The sequence below is a fragment of the Trypanosoma conorhini genome (assembly GCF_003719485.1).
Source record: "Trypanosoma conorhini strain 025E chromosome Unknown Tco_14.4_contig_00608, whole genome shotgun sequence".
In the NCBI taxonomy this organism is placed as follows: Eukaryota; Euglenozoa; class Kinetoplastea; order Trypanosomatida; family Trypanosomatidae; genus Trypanosoma; species Trypanosoma conorhini.
Genome location: NW_021704695.1, coordinates 1 through 11100, shown reverse-complemented (window position 1 = coordinate 11100; position 11100 = coordinate 1). Strand labels below are relative to the sequence as shown.

The 11100-nt window shown below is 53.4% G+C and overlaps 6 protein-coding genes across 6 annotated transcripts, besides 9 other annotated features; all 6 read left to right on the top strand.

Moving 5' to 3' along the window:
* Positions 1–40: 40 nt before the first annotated feature.
* Positions 41–4225, top strand: Tco025E_07645 (uncharacterized protein; the record flags this gene model as incomplete). The annotated part of the gene is made up of 1 exon (XM_029374507.1): positions 41–4225. The coding sequence occupies one exon, from the start codon at positions 41–43 to the stop codon at positions 4223–4225; it is 4185 nt and encodes a 1394-aa protein (XP_029225399.1).
* Positions 4226–4251: 26 nt separating this feature from the next.
* Positions 4252–4286: a microsatellite.
* Positions 4287–4498: 212 nt separating this feature from the next.
* Positions 4499–4521: a microsatellite.
* Positions 4522–4721: 200 nt separating this feature from the next.
* Positions 4722–4770: a sequence feature (A-rich).
* Positions 4771–4982: 212 nt separating this feature from the next.
* Positions 4983–5010: a microsatellite.
* A 37-nt stretch (positions 5011–5047) lies between these two features.
* Tco025E_07644 (uncharacterized protein) lies at positions 5048–6685 on the top strand (the record flags this gene model as incomplete). Its single annotated transcript, XM_029374506.1, has 1 exon — positions 5048–6685. One exon carries the CDS (start codon positions 5048–5050, stop codon positions 6683–6685), a length of 1638 nt encoding a protein of 545 aa, XP_029225398.1.
* On the top strand, positions 6685–7122 carry Tco025E_07643 (uncharacterized protein; the record flags this gene model as incomplete). The annotated part of the gene is made up of 1 exon (XM_029374505.1): positions 6685–7122. One exon carries the CDS (start codon positions 6685–6687, stop codon positions 7120–7122), a length of 438 nt encoding a protein of 145 aa, XP_029225397.1.
* A 376-nt stretch (positions 7123–7498) lies between these two features.
* Positions 7499–8509, top strand: Tco025E_07642 (uncharacterized protein; the record flags this gene model as incomplete). The annotated part of the gene is made up of 1 exon (XM_029374504.1): positions 7499–8509. One exon carries the CDS (start codon positions 7499–7501, stop codon positions 8507–8509), a length of 1011 nt encoding a protein of 336 aa, XP_029225396.1.
* A 199-nt stretch (positions 8510–8708) lies between these two features.
* Positions 8709–8733: a microsatellite.
* An 8-nt stretch (positions 8734–8741) lies between these two features.
* Positions 8742–8777: a microsatellite.
* Positions 8778–8887: 110 nt separating this feature from the next.
* Positions 8888–9355, top strand: Tco025E_07641 (uncharacterized protein; the record flags this gene model as incomplete). The annotated part of the gene is made up of 1 exon (XM_029374503.1): positions 8888–9355. One exon carries the CDS (start codon positions 8888–8890, stop codon positions 9353–9355), a length of 468 nt encoding a protein of 155 aa, XP_029225395.1.
* Positions 9356–9381: 26 nt separating this feature from the next.
* Positions 9382–9423: a microsatellite.
* Positions 9424–9686: 263 nt separating this feature from the next.
* Positions 9687–10676, top strand: Tco025E_07640 (putative syntaxin 5; the record flags this gene model as incomplete). Its single annotated transcript, XM_029374502.1, has 1 exon — positions 9687–10676. One exon carries the CDS (start codon positions 9687–9689, stop codon positions 10674–10676), a length of 990 nt encoding a protein of 329 aa, XP_029225394.1.
* A 267-nt stretch (positions 10677–10943) lies between these two features.
* Positions 10944–10970: a microsatellite.
* Positions 10971–11009: 39 nt separating this feature from the next.
* Positions 11010–11038: a microsatellite.
* Positions 11039–11100: the final 62 nt, after the last annotated feature.

Here is an 11100-nt window from a genome sequence, read left to right as displayed (position 1 = left end):
TATTAGGTTGCCTCTCTTTCCCCAGCCACTTCCAGAGAGGATGGACAAGGACAATGTCGGGGTACCGATTCCCGTCTCGACCGTGGTGGTACGGCGCCAGTACTACCCGCGCGTGCCTCCCGAATTGCTTCTCCGGGATCATGCAGGGAAGTTCCATCTCTCAGCTCTCACACTGGCATCCCTGCTAGACGCCGTTTCGCCGCGGGTTAAACCCGTTTTGCCTCCTTTTCTTGCACGCAAGGAAAACAGTGGTGGGGCGAACGACGACCTTGTCTACACTTTGATTAGGGAAAATGTGAAGCTGCCGCCCGTGCCGAGCGACAACATCAAGGAACCGGGTCCGGTTGCACAGCGTTTAAAAGAGGAGGCGCAGCGCCGAGCTGCCGCTGCGTCGTCGTCAAAAGCGAAAAAACAGTTGACGGCGGAAGACGAAGGTACCTTCGTCTTTGAAGAAGCAGCTGCTTCGCACCTTACGGCTGTTGAATTTCTGCGACTGCCTACCCAACGCGTCGAGGATGATCAAGGGGCGGGGCAGCAAGGGAGCGAAATGAAGAAGACATTTCCTTCTCTTCGTGGGCTCGTGTCAAGTGACCTCAAACTGGAAGAGGGAGAGTGTCTCTGGGGGTACAATACTGGGGCAGTCTTACTTGTTACCCTGCGTGTCTACGCGACCGATCTCAGAAATCGTCGGTATTACGCAACATTACCCTTGCTGGCCCAGCGATCGTACCTCGATCACGAGCGTGAGGTAGGTGGCGGTTCCTCTTTTGGAAGTTCAGTTAGTCTTTCAACTATTGCCGAGGAACAGCGCAACAACCTTCTAGAATATGGCATCTCTACAGAAGAGCGTGACTTTATTAGAAGTATGAGTGAGCAGGCCCCGCGCGGTGTTTCGTTGCTGGGGTATCATCCTGTTGGTGGCGTTTGCTCGCTCGTGTACGACTCTCATAATGACCTTGCGGTATCTGGTGGGGTGGATGGCACCTTATTTGTGTGGGATGTGCATCAACAGTACCGAGGAGCTCTAAGGGAAAAATACATGCATGACGACGAAACGAGAAGCATGCGTCCCGCACAGCAATTTGCCGCCTATGTTCACACGCGGCGCTTAACTCAGCGCATTTCCCGTGCCCATCAGACTGCGGTCAGTGCGCTTGCCACACACTGTGAATTAATGATTAGCGGTGGAGTTGACGGCACTGTAAAAGTATGGTCGTGTCTGGGGTTAAGGGGCATTACTGCCCATGATGCACCGCCGCAGTACGTTGAACAGCAAGTGTTTAATTGCAACGGATGGGTACGACATATTTGGTCCTCTCCAGAGCGTGTTGTGCAGGGGGATGATGTCTTGGTGACTGGCGAGCATGGTTGTATCATTGGTTTTAAAGGAACGACCTTCTCACAGGAGCCTGTTGTGCAGCCTTCTCAGGTGGAGAAGAGGTTGTTACATGCGCTTCGTAAAACAGCAGGACATGCTTCAGACCCAGCAGCGCTCGTGTCTCGAAAGGGTAGTACAAACCGACGAGGTTCAATGCAATTTCCAACGTTTATTGCCTCTAGGATGAGCTCCAGCACCCATGCCGGAGGCTTATTAAAACCGGCCACTAATGAGAAGGAGGCGATGAAACTTCTGCATCGGGGGGTTATTACGCGAGCATTACGCACCACGCGCAAATTACAAACCATTGGTGAAGAGGCACGGCTAGCAAGTTTACCAGGAAGTCAGCATTCCGTGCGAGATGAAAGTACAAGCTCCATCACACGTATTATTCCGTTGTTGGAGCGTAATTTGTTTATAGTATTGGGTTATAGTCCTACGTTACGTTTTCTTGACATGACTCGCTTGAGCGTGGCGGCGGTGGTGATGCACCCCAGTCTGAGCGTAGCAGCCGGTGAGGACAAAGGTGGCAACGCCCAAGCAGCCGCCCAAGGTAACCTGCAAGGTTCTGGAAAGGGACGTCTGAAGCATCAGAACAATGCAAACATTCAGAAAAAGACCTTTTTGATCTCCGGCAATGATGCTGCTGCTGCTCCTGTTGCTGGTGGTGGTGCTGGCGAGCCATTGCGGTTTGTAGACGTCTTGTATGTCACCTCGCTAGACTACCTACTTTTGTTAGACAATCGAAACATGGTGTTCGTTTGGGACAACGTGGAAAACAAGTTTCTTGCCTCGTGGAGATCCCCTGCGATTAATGAGAGTGGGAAGCCAAAAACGGCACTACGACTACTGCCGTGTGGCACCCGTCATTATTACAGTAGTGAGGCTTCTGGCGGAAAACGGATAAGTGCTCAGACGCAAGGCAAGGCCAAACGTCGTGTGGCGTGTTTTTTTGGGGAAGCACACGACTTGACCGGAGGCTCAAGGACAGATAAGGGCCCCTCTGGGGCGATCACTGTACCGTTTTTTGTTGTCTGCAACACGGGCTTGGAGTTGTGCGATGTGGTGATTGAGGCCCAGACGCGGCTTGAGTTTAGGGCGCACAAAGACACCATTGTGGGGATTTTCCTGCGGGAGTCCCCACTCCACTCTCCCCTGCACCTCGAAAAGAGACCCAAAACGATGTCTGGGGCTTCTGATGCCTTTGAACAGATCATCTGCAGAGACCCGAACAACAGCACTTTTAACCGAATGCTTACAAGCACCATTTCCAGTAGAAAGACAGCTCGCTTCGCCACCCGTTGCAACAGCAGCAACAGTGTCGAAGAGATAAATGTTGACCCTGAATCGGAATGGTTTAAAAATTCCTTGCGGGCAACCGAGGACAATGGTCGGATTCATGTGCTATCTTGTTCCGCAGACGGTGACATTTGCTTCTGGGGAAGTTCCTTTGAGCCGCTTTCCGTTTACCACCACGGGAATGTGTCTGGCAAAAATTCTGAGTTTTGTACCACCATTGCGCACAAGCCGCTTCAGCTCGACGGCGTTGTCTCCCCATTCGATGCGCCGCCGTGCAAAATCAGGAAGAGCGGTGTGAAACCTGGGGTTGAGAATGACGGTAGCGACGTCACAGCTTTTTACTACAACACGCGCTGGAACTTGGCTGTCACGGGGCATGATGATGGTAGCATTCGTTATTGGCCCTGTGGAAAAGAACTTGCAACCTGTGTTTGGCATAAAGGCCTACACCGTAATGCCGTCTCTGGTCTTGTGGAAGCTCGCATTGTGGAGCAAGAGGGTCCTTTTACCACATTGACGCGGCTTGGGAGTGGTGTTAATTCTCTGATTCCTAGGGAACCGAATGAATTCCTTGCGTCTGTTTCTTTCGACGGCCACTTGGCTGTGTGGGAGTACCCGGCGCAATCCAAGGCGCAGCCGCATGGTCGCACTCGAATTAGTTTTAACGAACTTCTCTGTGTTGCCTTCGACGAAATTAATGAACTGTTTATCGTTGGGGATAGTGCTGGTACCGTTAGTTCGTGGCATGCGCGGGGGCTGGAGCCACTCCGCTCCATCCCATCACGACCCCCATCCCCATGGCGGCCATCAACGACGGCGTCCGCACTTGCGGCTGCCGTCACCCGAGTAAACAGTCCCACATCAAAGGTTGCAACTCGGTGGCCGCATTCTCATCGGACTAGTAGTAGTAGTAGTGGCAGCGTGGCGACGTGTTGTAGTGATTCGGCACAGCAAGAGCAAAGGAAGCGGGTTGGACACACCGAGGCTGTCACGGCGCTTCTTGTGGATGGCAACTTTGTCTTTTCTGGCGGTGAAGATGGACGCGTCTTTTTATGGGATCTTCGTATTGGTGCCCTCTTACGGGAATATATCCTGCTGCACGACTTGGAGGAAATTGGAGAGCACCGTAGGGAGGTGGTGTCATCTACGACGACGCAAAACTCTTCAAGCCATAGCAGAGGCATTAATCCTCGCTCCACAGAGGGTACAAGTTTTCGTCCTGGGAGGATGGTGAGATTGTATACGGAAAATGTTACCTGTTTTGCATTACTGAAGCGGCGTAACGGTGACTTTTTGGTTGCCACGCGGGAGGGTTGGATGTACCACTTTGAGCAGAGCTTCCCGCACCCTCGCTCCACCTATAAGCATCGCTTTTCTGTGAGCTGCATGTGTGTTCTTCAGGATGGATGCGCAGAGGATGATAATACTATTAACGATGATGAAAGTGATTTTCATTTAGAGGAGTTTTTTCCATTTGAGTTAGTTGTTGGAGATGATGAGGGAAACGTGGCTGTGATACGCGAGACACACTTCATTTCTACCGTGTGAGTATTGCATTGGAGCACTCACTCACCCACACACACACACACACGCACACACACACACACACCGAAAAGAATTAGACGCCGAAACGGCGAATCAAAATCTTAAAAGCCTGCGGAATTGCTTATTTGCGGCGTTATCTAATTTAACGCGGCCTAAGAATTTGTCCTCTTCCCCAGCAAGTATGTATGATATCAGTCTACATGTATAGATTTAACTTGTTTTCCATTGTGTGTGTGTGTGCGTATGTATTTTATTTAATTTTTGCCGTGATAGTTGTCACTCTCTCTCGCTCTCTCTCTGTGTGGATGAGGTGTGGGTAATATGCATTCAACTTTGTTGATGGGGACTTTCCCACCCTAGACTTGTCGTCTTCTTTTTTTCTCGTTAATGGACATCTTTACCCCCCAACCCCCGCTCATTCAAGTTAAGATAAAAACGAGCATAACGGAAGAAAAGCAGGGTGCTTTTTCAGGCGCAACGCCAGTGGCCACAACACATGTTTTTTCTTTCTTTCCTTTTTGTTTGGTTTTTGCTTTGTCTATCCCTTTGCTGATCGGCTTTCGGAAGGATTGTCTTCACGTCTGTTGAAACACCGTGACCGGAGTGTGGCATGCGGCGACTCCGCACAGGGCATTGAAAATGCGCTCCAGAGTTCTGGTGCCAGGGACGCTGGTTCCTCTCCCACGCCGCTTGTGTTATTGTTGTCGTTATGTGGGTCCTTTTGCATGAGGACTGCCGCTTCGTTGGTCTCGTGGACGGCTTTTTTTTTATTGTTCTTTTTTTTTTTTGATTTCTCTCGGGGTTCCAGCGACCTCAGCGGGGTCCATGGCGAGGGCGTTCTGCGCCCGGCGACGGGTGGGGTTGCGGGTCGTGCTGCTGACCAGCCTTTTCTTGGCCTGCGCCTTCGCATGGGTCGTGTCTCTGGATGAGGCTGACACGGATGCGGCGGCAGAGGCCCACGTGGAGGCGAGCCCGCGGCGATGGATGGACACGTACCTCGACGCGGCCTCCGCCCTGCTGCCGAACCTGGCCCCGCCCCCGGGCGGCAGTGACGGCAGCAAGGAGGAAAACCAGGCCTTTTGCGACAGTATGGTGAAGAGGATGTGGGAGGAGGTAATTCCACTGCGCTACAATGCTGCGTTTAAGGGCGCGCTTGCGTCCCACCGTCGTCGCCACATGGCAGTCTCCTTGGGAAACCCCGAGGTAGGCCAGAAGTATATCGTTTGGTCGCTTAGTGGCGGTTTGGGGAACCGTATTCAGTCGCTTACAAGCGTCCTACTCGCGGCGTTGTTGTCGGGGCGTGTGCTCCTAATGAAGGACTGGTTTACCCCGCTGCGGCCCTCCGGGTCGCCGCCCATTCGACCCACATTGCTCCCGTTTGTGGCTCACGGGAATGCATCTCAGGAGGCCTTCCGTTACGAAAGCCTGCGGGAACTGTTTTGGTTTTCCAACAACGAACGCACTCCTCGTGTGGAAAATGAGTTTATGCTTTGCAGTCTGTTTCCCATCATGTCTCTCAGCCAGTTTGAGAAGCTCTACCCTGACGAGTTTCGACGGCCGGACAACTCAACCGAGGTTGCCGTTTTTAAGGATGGCCATGCCAAAATTGACATTCGTGCAGGTCGTGATAAGAAGCTAAGCCTTTGGAAGCACTTTGCATGCGAAGACAGTTCTGCAACTAGCGAGATTGATTTCTTCTCCCATGAGAAATTCATCTACATATGGACCAATCAATACTTTGTTCCGCTCTTTTACGCGAACAAGCGCACGAGACCAATTGTGCGTGCGTGGTTCACCAAGGATCCATTTCGATCATTATTGCCGTTGATATTTCTTCCTGCGCGACCCGCAATGTATCGTGCTGTGCGCTTCATGAGGTCGAACCCCTTGTTAAAACAACGCCAGTACGTGGGGATGCATATTCGTCCGTTTAGGCGGCATGAAACACGTCCTCTTGTTGAATCCTTTTTCTATTGTGTCAACCATTTTGTTGCGCGAGCAACTGCGTCCCCGACATTCTTTTTGGCCACCATGTACCGTGAGGCGAAAGTGCACTTTAGTGTAAACCTGCTCAAAAAAGGGGCCCGTGTCGTTTCTCTCCAGCCGCACCGCAAAGAAGAGAAGCAGGGCACGGGGCAAGGCTCTGTTCCAGAGTGGGAGGCTCTCGCGGATGTGGTAATGCTATCGCTATCCAATCATCTTTTTTTGTCGCCGGCGTCGACGTTTGGGTTTCTTGCCGCGGCGGTTGGGGAAGTGGAATTTGTCACCTTTGTCAAGGGAAGGAGCCGTGCTGCCGGCGGGTCGGAAGACACGCGCTGCGTCAGGGTGGACACAAGTGCTGTGACAGAGCCGTGCTTTACGTCGTGGTTTAGGCTGGACTTCATCCGCAATCGCCGTCAGCAAATAGGATGCGAGTTGGCTGATTTACCCTCCTGGTCGCTTCGTTGTGGAACGGATCCGTGATGCCCCAGACGAGGCCGGTCCCATTGCCGCGGTTTCAGGGCGTCATGCTCCTCACAAACAGAGGCGCTAGGAGCTGCTCCGTCTGTGCTGGTTGGTACTCGTCCCACCGACAGCGAACTGCAAGTATCAAGGGGAACCATTTGACGCCGTTGTACCGGCCCCAATGGTGGGGGGCGGACGGCGTTGGCGGGGCAGGGCCCTCCAGCAGCCTTGGAAGCGGTCTTGCCACAGATGGAAGCCGGAACTGTAAGACAAGGCGCTCTCCGCCGCTGCGGCGCGGCAGGAGGTTTCATTCTCCTGCCGTCGCTCGTTTCGGTCGCATCGGGGGCTTTCTAGTGCGTAGCGGCGGCATCTCCAACGCACCGCGTCTCATGTCGCGGCATCTCCAGCGGCGTGCGTGCGTGCGTGCGTGCACGTTTTTCCCTTCTTTCAGCTAGGCGTGGGACAACGGTGGCGGCGGGGGTGAAACGCAAAATGAAGAAAACAACCACCAAAACAACATCTAGTGCAGACTTGTTGTAATCGTGCCTTCGTTTCCTTTGTTTCCGGCGGTTTCTGCCCTTGTGTGGTGTTCTCTATCCCTTGACCTTTGGGTTTTGTTTATTTGCGTCTGGGGTTTGTTTCTCTGTTTTTTTTTGTGTTTTTTCCCCTGCCTCTTACTTCTCTTTCCCGTTGCTCTGTGGTGGCCCTTGTTGGGCGCGCACTTCTCTCTCTTCTCCTCATTGTGTGGCCTTCTTCGTTGGCGGTCCCCCTTTTTTTTGTCATCCCGCTTGTTATGCCCTGTTGTGAGGCGAGGTGAACTCGGCGGCCGTGATGCAGGACGGAGTCAGCTTTGATGAGCACCACCACCGCTTTGACATTCTGCGGGGACACCTTGCGGAGAACGATGATTTCTGGTACTTGATGCGGGCGGAGGAAAACCGGGTGTTGTATGGAGGGAACGTGGAACAAAAACCCAGAGCGGCGCCAAGCGCCCCGCCGCGACGCTACTTCAACTGCTTTTATGACTCATTCAAGCAACGCGAGGGTGAATTTTGTCGCAAACTTCTAAAGGAGGTGCTGCAAAAGGAGTGGGCGGAGCGCGATCGACTGAATGAGTATGAGCGGGATGAGTTTTACGGTATTTCCCGCTTTGCGGGCAGGGTCCTAGGAGTTCCTGAGTGGAGTCGACTGCATTGCGTCTCCCTACCTCTGATGGAGTCCGAGGAGTTTGGGCGGAGAATGATAGTAAGTGAGTTTTTTGCCATGCTGCTTGAGGCGGTTTCTCTCTTTGAAGTTCTTCACCGTCGAACGATAGTCTTTGCTGAAGAGCCGCTTGCGCGGAAGCCCATTGAAGGGGAGGAGGTGCATGAGTGGGTTGAAAGTAGACGACTGCAAGTGGAGCGAGAACGACGGGAGGCGCTGGCGCTTGAAGCAGGGGAGCGGCAGCGCAACTTGGCCTACTTTAGTTGGAAGCAGCAACAGGCGTATCAGGTGTTTTTGTTTGAGCAGAGTGAGCAGGAGGAGCGGATGGACGTCGAACGGCTTCAGCGGTTCCACGCCGGGGTGCTTGCACAACATTTTCATAAGGAGCATAAGGAGGCGCGATACCATCAGCTAAAGTATCAAATGCGCCAGCGCCTGCTCCCTGTGGAATTGACGCGGACTATCGTTGGGGATGAAGTCACTGAGCGATCCGCCATTATGCTTCTGCAGCACGATCGCTTTTGTGCGTTACAGGCGGAGGAGGTGAAGAGTTACCTCTGGACGAGGCGAAATGCGCTGTTGAATGAGCTTGTTGATCGCGAGCGTGGCGGCGAGGGATGTGCCGATATCTACATGTAAACCACGACGAGGAAAAGAAAGGAAAAAAGAAAGATAACTGCAGTACAAAAGTTTGCGGGATGAAAAGTTTGAGAGGTGAAGAGGACACGAGATGGGCGATTGGAAGGGCGCTTGAGGAGGAAGCAAAGAAAAAGTAGAAAAATGCTACCAACTGGGGGAAGGGGAAGGGGGATACATAATGATGATGATGTTTTAGCGAAATAGTAATAATAATAATAATAATAGTGATTGATTTATTGTTTTCTTTTGTTTTCTTTTTTTTCTTCTCCCGCTTTGTGGTTGTTTACTTTGTAGCCCTGAAAGCGACGGCGAGGTCACACTCGACGTTTCGCTGGATTTGTTTCTCAGCCTCCGTCTGGGTCGCTGGGCGGTGAGCACATGGCGACGACGCCCAGTTTAGCCTCCTCCGTGGACGTGATGCGGGCGCAGTTGAAAGGCGTTTGCGCCGAGCCTGGCGCCTTGGTGTCCCTGCGCGATGCTCCGGCGTTTGAAATGGTGATGCGCCTCAACCAGCGCCACAGGGGGAAGTTGATTGCTGCTCTCCTGACAAGTGGCGGCATTCCCGGAGCGGCGAAGCCCGACGACGCCGAGCAGGGGGCCTTGAAGGAGGATAATTTTGGCACCGTTGCCTCCGCGCACGGCTCGGAGTATAGCCGCCTAGTTTTTGTGCCCACGGCGTATGAAACTTTTCTCGAAGATGAAATGCAGAAGTGGTTGGATCCCTTTTACGGCCGTACGGAGGCTGCCGCCTCCAAGCGCGCCCGCGATGAGCGGGAGAGCTCCAGTAGTGACGACGAGGACTTTATGGGTGACAGAGTGGACGACGATTATTCATCGTCCGACTAAGAACGCCTCTTGAAATTGCGAATTCATTTTTTTTATTGTTGTTGTTGTTGTTGCTGCTTCTGCTTTTGCCATTGCTGGGACGATACGCATCGGATCGTTTCTTTTTCTTGTATCCGCATCTGTGCGTACGCATCTTGGATTCTGCTTGCTGTTCGTGCACTCTTTGTCCCCCCCCCCTCCCTTGCTTTCTGCTGCTCTGCACCCGTGCGGGTGCGAGGAAGGAGGAGGCGCTTGCTTGCTTGCGTCGGCTCCGCCTTCTCTCGTCTTTGCGAAGGGGTTCCCGTTGGGGTCGTAGCTAAAACACCAGGCGGCGGAGTCGCACCGGGCGCGGATGGTGGTCGAGCGCGATCGCTCCAATGAACTTTACGCCCTGTTCGAGGGCATGAAGGGTGCGGGCGGTGGGGGTATGCAAGACGCGCCCCCCACCGTCCTCGTTGCGGCGGAAGGAATTCCGCTGCGTCCACACACGGGTCTACATTCCAGCAGTGAGATGCAGCTCTTTAACCGATTCGCCCAGGCGTTTTCCGCGGACCTTGCAAAGGTCTCTGAGTCCATCATGCGGCTGACGCGGCTCACCCAGCGGCAGAGCGTGTTTGAGGACCAGTCGTCGGAGATCACCGGCCTCACACAGATGGTAAAATCGTCGTTGCAGCGGCTTCAAACGGATTTGGAGACACTAGAGGAGCTCAAGCAGCGGGCGCTTGCCGCACAGAAGGCAGCGGCGGCCAAACACGGCGGCGGAGGCGCCAGTGAATCCCATAGCTTGTGGAGTTTAGGCGGAAACACCGATGCTGTCGTACGAACCTCTGCGAAGCATAACGACACGGTGGTGGACACGCTGCGAACACGACTCGCCCGCACTGGACAAGAGTTTCGTACCACCTTGCAGCACCAAACGCGGGCAATGAGGGAAAATGCGCAACGGCGTCATATGTTTACTACGAGTGAACGTATGCAAACCTTCGAAAGTGCATTGTTTCAGGATCAGGAGCGACATCAACTGCAGCAGCAGCAACTGGTGTCAGGCACTAGCAATGCGCAGTACTACAAACAGCGCGCTGAGGCGGTTCGGGAGCTGGAAGCCACTGTTGTGGAGGTGGGTGAGCTATTCAATGACTTTTCCCGACTTGTGCACGAACAGGACGAGGTGGTTCTTCGTATCGACACGGACGTGGACAACGCGCTGCGGCACGTGAACGCCGGAAGTAACGAACTAATGCGATACTTGGCAAACCTGAGCACAAACCGTGGGTTGATATTAAAAATCTTCGGCATAATATTCTTCTTCCTCATTTTCTTTGGCCTGGTAGTTGTGCGTTAGACCACGCAGGTGATGCTTATGCGAGAAAGAAGGAAAGAAAAAGGTGGTGGTGTGTGTGGGCGTAGAAAGAACAAAAAAAAACAGCAAAGGGAATCTGCAGTGTGAAGTTCTGTCATGGATCTTTTGTTTGTTTCTTTGCGGTTTGCGACGCATCCCGCGTGCCCGACCCTCCGCGGGTGCGTCCGGGAGGGAGGGGTGAGGGGGGAGCGTGGTCCGTGTGTTGCTGTGGGGTGTATGCCTGCGAATGGCCGTCGGTGTGTGTGTGGAGGAGGGGAGGGGAGGGGAGGGGAGGGGCTGTTGCCGCGGCCGCGGAGCCTCCTCCATGCAACCAGCAAAAAGACAAGAGAACAAAAAAAAAAAAAGTGGGTGCGTACGGGTCAAAGGCGTCAGCAGAACCGCAAACAGTGAAAAGGAAAAGGAACGA